At 36.9% G+C, this 16,901-nt stretch overlaps 1 protein-coding gene across 1 annotated transcript in view; it reads right to left on the bottom strand.

The window, feature by feature from the left end:
• Positions 1 to 15,655, bottom strand: part of DNAH7 (dynein axonemal heavy chain 7) — a 784,664-nt gene extending 769,009 nt beyond the window's left edge. Inside the window, exons 1-2 of the mRNA XM_053698573.1 lie at positions 15,554 to 15,655; positions 423 to 591 (exon numbers count right to left, since the gene is read on the bottom strand). Coding sequence (XP_053554548.1) covers positions 423 to 469 — 47 coding nt within the window. The 5' untranslated portion in view covers positions 470 to 591; positions 15,554 to 15,655. The remainder of the gene's footprint in view (positions 1 to 422; positions 592 to 15,553) is intronic.
• Between the last annotated feature and the right edge of the window lie 1,246 nt (positions 15,656 to 16,901).

Below are 16,901 nucleotides of genomic sequence, written 5' to 3'. Positions count from 1 at the left end.
TAACTACGTAAAGGACATAAAAGCACAAAAAGCAAATGTTTTAATGTGTTACAGTATTTTATTAGTGCACTGTTGCTTGTATATATCCTCTGGAAGAGTTAAACACATAATTAATATCAGCTCCAGTGCAGCAATACACTACAAGAGGCATATATGTGCAGCCACCAATCACCAACTAGCTCCTATTAGTGCATTGCTGCTTCTGAGCAGAACTAAGCATGATTTTTAACAAATGGTACAAAAAAGAACAAAGTAAATATAATAACAACTAATATTAAAGTCTCTAAAAATTGCATGCTCTGTCTAAATAATGAAAGTTTGATTTTGGCTTTTAGATACCTTTATATTTTGGTTTATTATCCCATAAATTTGTATAATGAATAATGCAGCAAGCTAAAATAATATAAAAGTTCATAACCTACATAATGATATTAACAAGTGATCTCCTGAATTCTTCACGATCTTTCATTGGATGAGATAGACTATGTTGTACTTTAGATGTAGCAGATCTGTCGATCTTTGGTCGTCCATTTGAAGCCAAACTGGAATTTGAGACTTTGTTTTTCTGATTTGTTGGGATGGTAACCGACCCTGCAAGAAAACATAAATATAATAAGGTTTCAACGTGACTTTATTCTATACATTGGCTTTATTGGAATATGGTGAATATCCTCAACTGCAGAGTCTACAAGGATATTTTGAGCCTTAGGAACCCAGACTGCAAAACATAAATATTATCAGGTTAAAAAAATAAGAGGCAATGGTGCATACTCCTGAATGTGACAAACTGGTATCAGATATATTTTTCTGTTATATTTAAAAATGGAGGGCTGAACAAATGAATAAGATCTTAAATTCAGTGCCACAAAGTGCTTAATAATGCATACAAATTGAAAAAAAAAAAAGGATAATTACAAACTCAATTGGAACTTACAAACTAACACATGATAAACGGAACTTGTGATTTATTAGTAGAGTTAGAATCTGGTAAACAATGCAGAGCAACAGGTAAGGCACCCAGAATGCTTAGATTTATAGGAAGAGATATTAGAAGCTGAACAAGTGAGGTTCTTATTGCACTTTACAGAACAAATCTTCATAAAGTTATAAATAAACAACAATATGATACATAGTGTAAACAAATTGGTGTGTGTAGCTTGTATACTGCGACTACACATGAAAGTGGACATGAAAGTGGCATTATGGCAGCAAACAAGGTACTAGAAGATAGTAAGGAATATTCTAAAGAACAAACACATTTCTTTGATTTGTTAAGAATAGTTTTGTATTACAACTATTTTTTATCTTAGGATTCCTTTTTTCAGCAACAAGGAACAGCCATGGGTTCCAATGCCGCCCCCAAATACACAAATATTTACATGAATGTCTATGAGGAGAAGTTCATATATGAGAACAAACTCTTTTTTTAAAAAAAATATGCAGCCACATAGTGGCGTTACATAGACGATATATTTGGGGTGCGGTATGGCGATATTGGGACCCTAAAAAAGTTTGTACAAGAATTAAACAAGAGTACTAACACAATCACATTTACTTTAACTGCAATTGTGCACCGATCTGTATACTAAACCTACAGGTAGAAATAGTTTATTGCACTCAGTGTTTTCATCCTAAAAATACAAAGAGATCCTTGCCTCGCAGTGAATTCACGAGAGTAAAACAGATGGTGTCAGAAGAAGACAAATTGAATAGCTTTAAATATATGGCAAAAAGATGTATCAATAGAGGTTATCCCCTCTATACAGTAGTATTAGTAAGTGAGAATAAACATTCAGAGAAAGACAAGTGGTTGATATTGGTTATATATCATAATGAATACAGCAAACCTATGTGAAGTTGGCACCCCATGTTTGTAAAAACTGAATTAAAATATACCATTCGTTTGTGCTGCGTTTGTGCTGATTTGTGCCGCAAAAACCAACGTTTGTGCCGGTTTGGTTTAGGAGATATTGCACATTATTTTTTTATGAAACCCCGCCCACTTTGCACCCCATGTTATGCAATTTTAAAAACAAATATACCATTTGTTTGTGCTGCGTTTGTGCTGGTTTGTGCCGCAAAAATGAACGTTTGTGCCGGTTTGGTTTCGGAGATATAGCGCATTATATTTGCTGAAACTCCGCCCACTTTGCACCCCATGTTATGCAATTTTAAAAACAAATATACCATTTGTTTGTGCTGCGTTTGTGCTGATTTGTGCTGCAAAAACGAACGTTTGTGCTGTTTTGGTTTCGGAGATATAGCACATTATTTTTATGAAACCCCGCCCACTTTGCACGCCATGTTATTCAATTTTAAAAACAAATATACCATTCGTTTGTGCTGATTTGTGCCGCAAAAACAAATGTTTGTGCCGGTTTGGTTTCGGAGATATAGCGCATTATATTTGCTGAAACTCCGCCCACTTTGCACCCCATGTTATGCAATTTTAAAAACAAATATACCATTTGTTTGTGCTGCGTTTGTGCTGATTTGTGCCGCAAAAACAAATGTTTGTGCCATTTTGGTTTCGGAGATATAGCGCATTATATTTGCTGAAACTCCGCCCACTTTGCACCCCATGTTATGCAATTTTAAAAACAAATATACCATTTGTTTGTGCTGCGTTTGTGCTGATTTGTGCTGCAAAAACAAACGTTTGTGCTGTTTTGGTTTCGGAGATATAGCGCATTATTTTTTATGAAACCCCGCCCACTTTGCACCCCATGTTATTCAATTTTAAAAACATATATACCATTTGTTTGTGCTGCGTTTGTGCTGGTTTGTGCCACAAAAACGAATGTTTGTGCCGGTTTGGTTTCGGAGATATAGCGCATTATATTTGTGAAAACTCCACCCACTTTGCACCACATGTTATGCAATTTAAAAAACAAATATACCATTTGTTTGTGCTGCGTTTGTGCTGATTTGTGCCGCAAAAATGAATGTTTGTGCCGGTTTGGTTTCGGAGATATAGCGCATTATATTTGCTGCAACTCCGCCCACTTTGCACCCCATGTTATGCAATTTTAAAAAACATAATTTATGTAAGAACTTACCTGATAAATTAATTTCTTTCATATTAGCAAGAGTCCATGAGCTAGTGACGTATGGGATATACATTCCTACCAGGAGGGGCAAAGTTTCCCAAACCTCAAAATGCCTACAAATACACCCCTCACCACACCCACAATTCAGTTTAACGAATAGCCAAGAAGTGGGGTGATAAAAAAGTGCGAAAGCATATAAAATAAGGAATTGGAATAATTGTGCTTTATACAAAATCATAACCACCACAAAAAAAGGGCGGGCCTCATGGACTCTTGCTAATATGAAAGAAATGAATTTATCAGGTAAGTTCTTACATAAATTATGTTTTCTTTCATGTAATTAGCAAGAGTCCATGAGCTAGTGACGTATGGGATAATGACTACCCAAGATGTGGATCTTTCCACACAAGAGTCACTAGAGAGGGAGGGATAAAATAAAGACAGCCAATTCCTGCTGAAAATAATCCACACCCAAAATAAAGTTTAACGAAAAACATAAGCAGAAGATTCAAACTGAAACCGCTGCCTGAAGTACTTTTCTACCAAAAACTGCTTCAGAAGAAGAAAATACATCAAAATGGTAGAATTTAGTAAAAGTATGCAAAGAGGGCCAAGTTGCTGCTTTGCAGATCTGGTCAACCGAAGCTTCATTCCTAAACGCCCAGGAAGTAGAAACTGACCTAGTAGAATGAGCTGTAATTCTCTGAGGCGGAATTTTACCCGACTCAACATAGGCAAGATGAATTAAAGATTTCAACCAAGATGCCAAAGAAATGGCAGAAGCTTTCTGGCCTTTTCTAGAACCGGAAAAGATAACAAATAGACTAGAAGTCTTACGGAAAGATTTCGTAGCTTCAACATAATATTTCAAAGCTCTAACAACATCCAAAGAATGCAACGATTTCTCCTTAGAATTCTTAGGATTAGGACATAATGAAGGAACCACAATTTCTCTACTAATGTTGTTGGAATTCACAACTTTAGGTAAAAATTTAAAAGAAGTTCGCAACACTGCCTTATCCTGATGAAAAATCAGAAAAGGAGACTCACAAGAAAGAGCAGATAATTCAGAAACTCTTCTGGCAGAAGAGATGGCCAAAAGGAACAAAACTTTCCAAGAAAGTAATTTAATGTCCAATGAATGCATAGGTTCAAACGGAGGAGCTTGAAGAGCTCCCAGAACCAAATTCAAACTCCAAGGAGGAGAAATTGACTTAATGACAGGTTTTATACGAACCAAAGCTTGTACAAAACAATGAATATCAGGAAGAATAGCAATCTTTCTGTGAAAAAGAACAGAAAGAGCAGAGATTTGTCCTTTCAAAGAACTTGCGGACAAACCCTTATCTAAACCATCCTGAAGAAACTGTAAAATTCTCGGTATTCTAAAAGAATGCCAAGAAAAATGATGAGAAAGACACCAAGAAATATAAGTCTTCCAGACTCTATAATATATCTCTCGAGATACAGATTTACGAGCCTGTAACATAGTATTAATCACAGAGTCAGAGAAACCTCTTTGACCAAGAATCAAGCGTTCAATCTCCATACCTTTAAATTTAAGGATTTCAGATCCTGATGGAAAAAAGGACCTTGTGACAGAAGGTCTGGTCTTAACGGAAGAGTCCACGGTTGGCAAGAGGCCATCCGGACAAGATCCGCATACCAAAACCTGTGAGGCCATGCCGGAGCTACCAGCAGAACAAACGAGCATTCCTTCAGAATCTTGGAGATTACTCTTGGAAGAAGAACTAGAGGCGGAAAGATATAGGCAGGATGATACTTCCAAGGAAGTGATAATGCATCCACTGCCTCCGCCTGAGGATCCCGGGATCTGGACAGATACCTGGGAAGTTTCTTGTTTAGATGGGACGCCATCAGATCTATTTCTGGAAGCTCCCACATTTGAACAATCTGAAGAAATACCTCTGGGTGAAGAGACCATTCGCCCGGATGCAACGTTTGGCGACTGAGATAATCCGCTTCCCAATTGTCTACACCTGGGATATGAACCGCAGAGATTAGACAGGAGCTGGATTCCGCCCAAACCAAAATTCGAGATACTTCTTTCATAGCCAGAGGACTGTGAGTCCCTCCTTGATGATTGATGTATGCCACAGTTGTGACATTGTCTGTCTGAAAACAAATGAACGATTCTCTCTTCAGAAGAGGCCAAAACTGAAGAGCTCTGAAAATTGCACGGAGTTCCAAGATATTGATAGGTAATCTCACCTCCTGAGATTCCCAAACTCCCTGTGCCGTCAGAGATCCCCACACAGCTCCCCAACCCGTGAGACTTGCATCTGTTGAAATTACAGTCCAGGTCGGAAGCACAAAAGAAGCCCCCTGAATTAAACGATGGTGATCTGTCCACCATGTTAGAGAGTGTCGAACAATCGGTTTTAAAGATATTGTTTGAGATATCTTCGTGTAATCCTTGCACCATTGCTTCAGCATACAGAGCTGAAGAGGTCGCATGTGAAAACGAGCAAAGGGGATCGCGTCCGATGCAGCAGTCATAAGACCTAGAATTTCCATGCATAAGGCTACCGAAGGGAATGATTGTGACTGAAGGTTTCGACAAGCTGCAATCAATTTTAGACGTCTCTTGTCTGTTAAAGACAGAGTCATGGACACTGAATCCATCTGGAAACCCAGAAAGGTTACCCTTGTCTGAGGAATCAAAGAACTTTTTGGTAAATTGATCCTCCAACCATGATCTTGAAGAAACAACACAAGTCGATTCGTATGAGATTCTGCTAAATGTAAAGACTGAGCAAGTACCAAGATATCGTCCAAATAAGGAAATACCACAATACCCTGTTCTCTGATTACAGACAGAAGGGCACCGAGAACCTTTGTAAAAATTCTTGGAGCTGTAGCTAGGCCAAACGGCAGAGCCACAAACTGGTAATGCTTGTCCAGAAAAGAGAATCTCAGGAACTGATAATGATCTGGATGAATCGGAATATGCAGATATGCATCCTGTAAATCTATTGTGGACATATAATTCCCTTGCTGAACAAAAGGCAAGATAGTCCTTACAGTTACCATTTTGAACGTTGGTATCCTTACATAACGATTCAATATTTTTAGATCCAGAACTGGTCTGAAGGAATTCTCCTTCTTTGGTACAATGAAGAGATTTGAATAAAACCCCATCCCCTGTTCCTGAACTGGAACTGGCATAATTACTCCAGTCAACTCTAGATCTGAAACACATTTCAGAAATGCTTGAGCTTTTACTGGATTTACTGGGACACGGGAAAGAAAAAATCTCTTTGCAGGAGGTCTCATCTTGAAACCAATTCTGTACCCTTCTGAAACAATGTTCTGAATCCAAAGATTGTGAACAGAATTGATCCAAATTTCCTTGAAAAAACGTAACCTGCCCCCTACCAGCTGAGCTGGAATGAGGGCCGCACCTTCATGTGGACTTAGAAGCAGGCTTTGCCTTTCTAGCTGGCTTGGATTTATTCCAGACTGGAGATGGTTTCCAAACTGAAACTGCTCCTGAGGATGAAGGATCAGGCTTTTGTTCTTTGTTGAAACGAAAGGAACGAAAACGATTATTAGCCCTGCTTTTACCTTTAGATTTTTTATCCTGTGGTAAAAAAGTTCCTTTCCCACCAGTAACAGTTGAAATGATGGAATCCAACTGAGAACCAAATAATTTGTTACCCTGGAAAGAAATAGAAAGTAAAGTTGATTTAGAAGCCATATCAGCATTCCAAGTTTTAAGCCATAAAGCTCTTCTAGCTAAAATAGCTAGAGACATAAACCTGACATCAACTCTGATAATATCAAAAAATGGCATCACAGATAAAATTATTAGCATGCTGAAGAAGAATAATAATGTCATGAGAATCACGATGTGTTACTTGTTGCGCTAAAGTTTCCAACCAAAAAGTTGAAGCTGCAGCAACATCAGCCAAAGATATAGCAGGTCTAAGAAGATTACCTGAACACAGATAAGCTTTTCTTAGAAAGGACTCAATTTTCCTATCTAGAGGATCCTTAAACGAAGTACCATCTGACGTAGGAATAGTAGTACGTTTAGCAAGGGTAGAAATAGCCCCATCAACTTTAGGGATTTTGTCCCAAAATTCTAATCTGTCAGACGGCACAGGATATAAATGCTTAAAACGTTTAGAAGGAGTAAATGAATTACCCAATTTATCCCATTCTTTGGAAATTACTGCAGAAATAGCATTAGGAACAGGAAAAACTTCTGGAATAACCACAGGAGCTTTAAATACCTTATCCAAACGTTTAGAATTAGTATCAAGAGGACCAGAATCCTCTATTTCTAAAGCAATTAGAACTTCTTTAAGTAAAGAACGAATAAATTCCATTTTAAATAAATATGAAGATTTATCAGCATCAACCTCAGAGACAGAATCCTCTGAACCAGAGGAGTCATCAGAATCAGAATGATGATGTTCATTTAAAAATTCATCTGTAGGGAGAGAAGTTTTAAAAGATTTTTTACGTTTACTAGAAGGAGAAATAACAGACATAGCCTTCTTTATGGATTCAGAAACAAAATCTCTTATATTATCAGGAACATTCTGCACCTTAGATGTTGAGGGAACTGCAACAGGCAATGGTACTTTACTAAAGGAAATATTACCTGCTTTAACAAGTTTGTCATGACAATCAATACAAACAACAGCTGGAGAAATAGCTACCAAAAGTTTACAGCAGATACACTTAGCTTTGGTAGATTCAGCACTTGACAGCGATTTTCCTGTAGTATCTTCTGACTCAGATGCAACGTGAGACATCTTGCAATATGTAAGAGAAAAAACAACATATATATAAAGCAAAATTGATCAAATTCCTTAAATGACAGTTTCAGGAATGGGAAAAAATGCCAAAGAACAAGCTTCTAGCAACCAGAAGCAATAAAAAATGAGACTTAAATAATGTGGAGACAAAAGCGACGCCCATATTTTTTCGCGCCAAATAAGACGCCCACATTATTTGGCGCCTAAATGCTTTTTGGCGCCAAAAATGACGCCACATCCGGAACGCCGACATTTTTGGCGCGAAATAACGTCAAAAAATGACGCAACTTCCGGCGACACGTATGACGCCGGAAATGGAAATAGAATTTTTGCGCCAAAAAAGTCCGCGCCAAGAATGACGCAATAAAATGAAGCATTTTCAGCCCCCGCGAGCCTAACAGCCCACAGGGAAGAGTCAAATTTTTGAAGGTAAGAAAAAAAGGTTAAATCAAAATGCATTATCCCAAATATGAAACTGACTGTCTGAAAATAAGGAAAGTTGAACATTCTGAGTCAAGGCAAATAAATGTTTGAATACATATATTTAGAACTTTATAAACAAAGTGCCCAACCATAGCTTGGAGTGTCACAGAAAATAAGACTTACTTACCCCAGGACACTCATCTACATATAGCAGATAGCCAAACCAGTACTGAAACGAGAATCAGCAGAGGTAATGGTATATATAAGAGTATATCGTCGATCTGAAAAGGGAGGTAAGAGATGAATCTCTACGACCGATAACAGAGAACCTATGAAATAGACCCCGTAGAAGGAGATCACTGCATTCAAATAGGCAATACTCTCCTCACATCCCTCTGACATTCACTGCACGCTGAGAGGAAAACCGGGCTCCAACTTGCTGCGGAGCGCATATCAACGTAGAATCTAGCACAAACTTACTTCACCACCTCCATCGGAGGCAAAGTTTGTAAAACTGAATTGTGGGTGTGGTGAGGGGTGTATTTGTAGGCATTTTGAGGTTTGGGAAACTTTGCCCCTCCTGGTAGGAATGTATATCCCATACGTCACTAGCTCATGGACTCTTGCTAATTACATGAAAGAAACAAATATACCATTTGTTTGTGCTGTGTTTGTGCTGATTTGTGCAGCAAAAACGAACGTTTGTGCCGTTTTGGTTTCGGAGATATAGTGCATTTTTTTTATGAAACCCTGCCCACTTTGCACCCCATGTTATTCAATTTTAAAAACAAATATACCGATTGTTTGTGCTGTGTTTGTGCTGATTTGTGCCGCAAAAACGAATATAGAACACCAGTGATTAAAGGGACATTATACACTCATTTTTTCTTTGCATAAATGTTTTGTAGATGATCTATTTATATAGCCCATAAAGTTGTTGTTTTTTTTTTTTTGAAAAACTGATAGTTTTTGCTTATTCTTAAATAACATTGCTCTGATTTTGAGACTCCTAACCAAGCCCCAAAGTTTTAGGAGAAAACCGAAATATACCTACTCCACCTTGCTTCTGTTTGTGTAAAGGGTCTTTTCATATGCAAAGGAAGGGGGAGGGGGAGTGTCGGATATTTCCCACTTGCAATGGGTGCTCCAGTAACCTTTTAAACAGAGCTAAACTGGAAGCTTCTAAGTACGTTTTTAAATGGTTTTATACCGGATTTTTATATCAGTATCTGTGCATATTATTCTTTATAATAGTGTCTATTACATGCAGTTATATGAAAATTGGTGTATACTGTCCCTTTAACACTGCACCAGAAAGTAAAATGTAAGAGGGTTAATATTGTGGCATTTACAGGGCCAGATTTGTAATGAGGCAGAGTAGGCATGTGCCCACAGGCGCCCTCCATAGAGGGGAGCCGTGCCTAATTGCTGGTGTTCTGTCAATTAATTCGACAGAACAGCGGCAACAACAAGGAGGGTGTGCTCTATAAAGAACACTATTCAGAGCGCACCTCCTTCTTTTCCATGACCGGCGGCTTCCGTGGGGGCAGTGAGGGACCTCGGTGTAGGCTGCCTATTAAAAAGTCTGTCCAGCACAGGCAGGCGTTTCACTGGCACCACGGAAGCCGCCGGTAACAGAAAACAAGGGGGATGTGCTCTGTTTAGTGCACTCTGTGCCTATGGGCACCCGAAATGTAAATCTGGCCCTGGGCATTAAAGGATTAACATGGTAACATACCGGTTTATACGGCATACATGGGGTTATTGAAGAGTAATGGATTGGAAGAAGCCCAAACCATAGCTTAAAGGGACACTGAACCCAATTTTTTTCTTTCGTGATTCAGATAGCGCATGCAATTTTAAGCAACTTTCTAATTTACTCCTATTATCAGTTTTTATTTATTCTCTTGCTATTTTTATTTGAAAAAGAAGGCATCTAAGATTTTTTGGGTTCAGAACTCTGGATAGCACTTTTTTATTGGTGGATGAATTTATCCACCAATCAGCAAGGACAACCCAGGTTGTTTACCAAAAATGGGCCGACATCTAAACTTACATTCTTGCATTTCAAATAAAGATTCCAAGAGAATGAAGAAAATTTGATAATAGGAGTAAAGTTGCTTACAATTTCATGCTCTATCTGAATCACAAAAGAAAAATTTGGGTTCAGTGTCCCTTTAAAGGGATATGAAACCCACATTTTTTCTTTCATGATTTAGAAAGAGCATGCAATTGTACACAACTTTCCAAGTTACTTCTATCATCTAATTTGCTTAATTTTCTTGATATTATTTGCTGAAAGCATATCTAGATATGCTCAGTAGCTGCTGATTGGTAGATGCACAGATGCCTCGTGTGATTGGCTCACCCATGTGCATTGCTATTTCTTCAAATAAGGATATCTAAAGAATGAAGCTAATTAGATAGAAGTAAACTGGAATGTTATTTAAAATTGTATTCTCTTCTTAAATCATGAAAGAAAATGTTTGGGTTTAGTGTCCCTTTAAGTAATTTAACTGCAAAGTGAATAAGTAGAAACCCACTACTTAATTGAAAAAGGAAATTTTCAATTAAATTGCAGTAAAGCCCTCTTCAACCCCATTAGGCCTAATAAACCTCCTTTAGCCAATTTAACCTCTTTGTTGCCATATTAATCGCCTGTAATGTCATGTTAACCACAGACAGCCCAATATTAACTTGCTTATAAAGAAAATATTAACTTTTTCTTTTTTAGTCGCTTTTTTAAAAAAAAAAAAAAAAACATTTAGGGGGGCATTACATTCCTGGCGATGGGGAAAAAATTGTCTCACTAGTTTTCTATGCAGCGTAACTAGACTGTTGCGCTGAGCAGCTACACTGCTGCGCTGCATAGAAAACTGAAACAGGTTTTTTTTCCAGTTGCCAGGGATGTAATCTTACCCATATGTTCTTAAATATTTTTTTCTGGTGTGGAAGTCACATCTGTTCTTTTGTATACCCCAAAGTTTTATAATTCTATTTGTACTTACAAACATTGTAGTTGTGATAATGCTTTTGAATCAAACAGTATATGTACACATAATGCACAATATCTCCGAAATCAAACCGGAACAAACGTTCATTTTTGTGGCACAAATCAGCACAAACGCAGCACAAACGAATGGTATATTTGTTTTTAAAATTGCATAACATGGGGTGCAAAGTGGGCGGAGTTTCAGCAAATATAATGCGCTATATCTCCGAAACCAAACCGGCACAAACATTCGTTTTTGCGGCACAAATCAGCACAAACGCAGCACAAACAAATGGTATATTTGTTTTTAAAATTGCATAACATGGGGTGCAAAGTGGGCGGGGTTTCATTAAAATATAATGCACAATATCTCCTAAACCAAACCGGCACAAACGTTAGTTTTTGCACCACAAATCAGCACAAACGCAGCACAAACGAATGGTATATTTGTTTTTAAAATTGAATAACATGGGGTGCAAAGTGGGCGGAGTTTCAGCAAATATAATGCGCTATATCTCTGAAACCAAATAGGCACAAACGTTCGTTTTTGCGGCACAAACCAGCACAAACAAATGGTATATTTGTTTTTAAAATCGAATAACATGGGGTGCAAAGTGGGCGGGGTTCATAAAAAATAATGCGCTCTATCTCCGAAACCAAAACAGCACAAACGTTAGTTTTTGTGGCACAAATCAGCACAAATGCAGCACAAACCAATGGTATATTTGTTTTTAAAATTGCATAACATGGGGTGCAAAGTGGGCGGAGTTTAAGCAAATATAATGCGCTATATCTCCGAAACCAAACCGGCACAAACGTTCGTTTTTGCGGCACAAAACAGCACAAACGTAGCACAAACAAATGGTATATTTGTTTTTAAAATTGCATAAAATGGGGTGCAAAGTGGGCGGAGTTTCAGCAAATATAATGCGCTATATCTCTGAAACCAAACCGGCACAAATGTTCATTTTTGCGGCACAAACCAGCACAAACAAATGGTATATTTGTTTTTAAAATGGCATAACATGGGGTGCAAAGTGGGCGGAGTTTCAGCAAATATAATGTGCTATATCTCGGAAACCAAACCGGCACAAACGTTCGTTTTTGCGGCACAAACCAGCACAAACGCAGCACAAACAAATGGTATATTTGTTTTTAAAATTGCATAACATGGGGTGCAAAGTGGGCGGAGTTTCAGCAAATATAATGCGCTATATCTCCGAAACAAACCGGTACAAACGTTCGTTTTTGCGGCACAAACCAGCACAAACACAGCACAAACAAATGGTATATTTGTTTTTAAAATTGCATAACATGGGGTGCAAAGTGTGCGGGGTTTCATTAAAAATAATGCACAATATCTTCTAAACCAAACTGGCACAAACGTTAGTTTTTGCGGCACAAATCAGCACAAACGTAGCACAAACTAATGGTATATTTGTTTTTAAAACTGAATAACATGGGGTGCAAAGTGGGCGGGGTTCAGCAAATATAATGCGCTATATCTCCGAAACCAAACCGGCACAAACGTTCGTTTTTGCGGCACAAACCAGCACAAACGCAGCACAAACAAATGGTATATTTGTTTTTAAAATCGAATAACATGGGGTGCAAAGTGGGCGGGGTTCATAAAAAATAATGCGCTATATCTCCGAAACCAAAACAGCACAAACGTTAGTTTTTGCGGCACAAATCAGCACAAACGCAGCACAAACCAATGGTATATTTGTTTTTAAAATTGCATAACATGGGGTGCAAAGTGGGCGGAGTTTCAGCAAATATAATGCGCTATATCTCCGAAACTAAACCGGCACAAACATTCGTTTTTGCGGCACAAACCAGCACAAACGCAGCACAAACAAATGGTATATTTGTTTTTAAAATTGCATAACATGGGGTGCAAAGTGGGCGGAGTTTCAGCAAATATAATGCTCTATATCTCCGAAACCAAACCAGCACAAATGTTCATTTTTGCGGCACAAACCAGCACAAACGCAGCACAAACAAATGGTATATTTGTTTTTAAAATTGCATAACATGGGGTGCAAAGTGGGCGGAGTTTCAGCAAATATAATGCGCTATATCTCGGAAACCAAACCGGCACAAACGTTTGTTTTTGCGGCACAAACCAGCAGAAACGCAGCACAAACAAATGGTATATTTGCTTTTAAAATTGCATAACATGGGGTGCAAAGTGGGCGGAGTTTCAGCAAATATAATGCGCTATATCTCCGAAACCAAACCGGCACAAACGTTCGTTTTTGCGGCACAAACCAGCACAAACACAGCACAAACAAATGGTATATTTGTTTTTAAAATTGCATAACATGGGGTGCAAAGTGGGCGGGGTTTCATAAAAAAATAATGTGCAATATCTCCTAAACCAAACCGGCACAAACGGTTTTTGCAGCACAAATCAGCACAAACGTAGCACAAACTAATGGTATATTTTTGTTCAGTTTTTACAAACATGGGGTGCCAACTTCACATAGGTATACAGCAAGGAGATTATAAACATTGTTAGGAAACATTGGTTTATTTTATGTGCATGTCATCCAATATTTCTGAGTTTTATTTACCCCCTATGCCAGCATTTAGGAGGAGACGAAATGAGAGATGAACTTGTACATAAGGATATAGAAAGCTTAAAAAGGGTAAAATTTAGTTTTTTTGATCTGTAAAAGCAATAGCTGTTTGAGTTGTGGAAATTGCAAATGGTTAATAAAAGGTTCTTTTTTTCACGCATCTATCTACAGGTAAAAAGTATACTAGCAGAGGGTATTTTACATATGAAAATACTTATGCCATTTATCTAATTAAATGTCTGTGTGGGAGGGTCTATATTGGAGCAACCACTGGTAAAAGAATTAATGAGCATAAAAATAATAACAGATGTTGGAATAATGAGGCCCCAGTTTCTTCACATGTTTGCAATATGGCCATAATATCAGTCAACTTCACTTCCAAGTGATAGATCATATACCATATCCACAAAAAGGGGCATTAGAAAGATTCTTCTTAAAAGAAAAGAAGCATTTTGGATTTATAAATTAAATGTAATGCAACCTGTTGGTATGAATAAAGAACTATTTTTGTAACAATTTGCTGCATTTCGTGTCTGTATTAATATCTGATAATCTGTACATTGTTTTAAAATAAGAATTAGGTAACTTGTAAAGTGTATTTTTAATTTATTTTATTTTGTCCTTGTATAATATATTTGTTTACTAGAGGGCATAGTTGCACTTTTAATTAATTAGTGATCACTGAACGGCTGTGCTATATAAGGACGTATTGTTCAGTGTTGGCTATGCATGATTAAGGGCTAGGTTCCTGAAACATTGCTTTATACATGACCCTGTTGCTTGAGAAATAAAGGTAATTTTATTTTTTAAATGCTGTTGTCTCTGGAATTTGTGATTGAAGGTATGGGCAGCACTCTTGAACCAGCATGCACTACACAGGAGGTGCTGTGTTTTGATGAGGTTTTATCATCATGTACAACTACAAGTGCTTATTTATCCCACTATCATAGCTCTTCTATAGGGATACCTGAATAAAACCAGATAAAAATGGTCTTGGTTGCTTGACACCATTTATATAAAATAGTACTCTGAGTAATAAACAGATGCCAATGTGATAGCTACCATGCAATGTTACTGCACTTACACTAAATTATGAACTGCATTAAGAAGAAGCATGGGAGAGTTGGACTGGGTTGCTAAACACATTGGCTGCCTTATGTAAACAAAACATAATTTATTGCAATTAGATTAAAGGGACAGTAAACACCTTGAGATTTTATATAAAATGTTTACTTATGCGTGATAAATATACTTTGCAATATATTTTCATTATTCACTTTGACCCCTTTTTATATAATTAAGCTCAGAAAATTGTGAAATTTCAAATTCTCAGAACTTGAAATGCACCCTGCTGATTTATAAAGGCTAACTTTGCTACATACCTGTCTCTTATTGGATATATCAGTTAACAATTGCAAAAAAATGCATTTTAAAATAACTTTATGACAATAGCTAGCCTTGTTGTCTGCAGACTACAGCCCAGGTTGGCTCCTCTAAATAAGGCAAAATGGTGGGTGGAGTTTGGCAGCTGAAAAATAATAGCAATTGCAAGACTTGGCTGGTATGTTATTCTATAGTAGCACAACACAGATGTCTTGTAATTACAAAATGTTTATTGTCCCTTTAATTGAGTTTGAATATTAAACACAAAAATACTAAAATTGTTTTTTGAAAATATACTTGTTTGAATTATTTTAAATATTTATCACTCACTGGGGAACGAGTAATAAGGTTCAATGACATCTTTTTGGTGTTCTTCTTTTTCTTCTCTTAGAAGGAATGAGGGTGCTGTTTTTGCCCACTGCGGTTTGGAACTCACCTAAAACAAAAAAGAAAAATAATATTTTATATGTTGGTGCCCCAGTTTAAAATGCTTTTATTTTTATAACTGTAACAACAAATATCTTTATAAAAAGTCTATGAATACATTTCTTTTACCAGATACTAAACAGGCATTAAACATACAGGGCAGATTCCAAGTGGATCTCTAATTTATCTCGCGCCTGCAAATGGACAAATTTGCCCATTTGTGGGTGCGGAATAAATACAGCCATTACTGCGAGTTCACGGTATCAATTAGCACTTTAAAAAATTAACCAGAGATCTGATCTCTAATTTTATAAATGTCCACCAAATGCCCCCAAAGTCAATTGTAATATACTTTATATAAAAATAAAGATACTAGCATCTTTATTTTTTAATAAAATAACTGCTCAAAGCAGTTTTTGGGGTCTAACGGGAACACAATGCTTCCCAGCAACATTATCGTGCACTGGTATTACTCAGTGGAGCGCAAATATCGTTTTCACAAAAGCGATATTTAGTGCTCCACTTGTAATCTAGCCCACAGTTTAACATAAAATGCTCATCAATGTATAGTAGTCAAAACAAATTAGAGCATGTAATTTTAGCATTATAATGGTTGTTTAACATGTACACTAAACAACTTTTTTTTAGTATTGTGAGAATAAAAATGTGCTGCAACTGAAGATTTCTAATCTAGATTAATATAGCTGATTGTCTGAAAGAGCTAAAGTCGATTGACATTTTCAAGAAATATACGGTAATTAATGACAGGATAAATGTTGAATTATTTTTAAGGTGATAACTTATTCTTGATCATCATTTCATAAAAAGATTTCAATGCAGTAAATAAAAACAGTACCTCAGGTAACTGGGGTAAAAATCGTAACGGAATCGTCGATAATTTTCCTTTGTTGTATTTTTCTATCTGTAAAACAATTACGTTATATTATTGAAATAATACACCAAATTTATTTTAATTAAAAGTAAAGTAAATTCTAATATTACATTTTGTGAAATATTTGATGGCATATGTTAAATACTGATTAAACAGCAATTTAAAAAGTGACAACAACACAATAGTTTTCATTATGTTTAAATAAATGTTCGATCGAAATAGCCTTTTTTTCTTGTAATATTCAGGCTGCTAAAATTTTGCAGGGGCTACAGTGTTGCCACGGACATCGTGTGCTACATCAATATCACCTAATCATCAATGCCGAAGGTGCTTAAAGAGAATGTAAACTTTATCAAATAA

This window comes from Bombina bombina, chromosome 1 (assembly GCF_027579735.1).
Source record: "Bombina bombina isolate aBomBom1 chromosome 1, aBomBom1.pri, whole genome shotgun sequence".
In the NCBI taxonomy this organism is placed as follows: Eukaryota; Metazoa; Chordata; class Amphibia; order Anura; family Bombinatoridae; genus Bombina; species Bombina bombina.
This window is presented reverse-complemented; position numbering and strand designations above follow the sequence as displayed.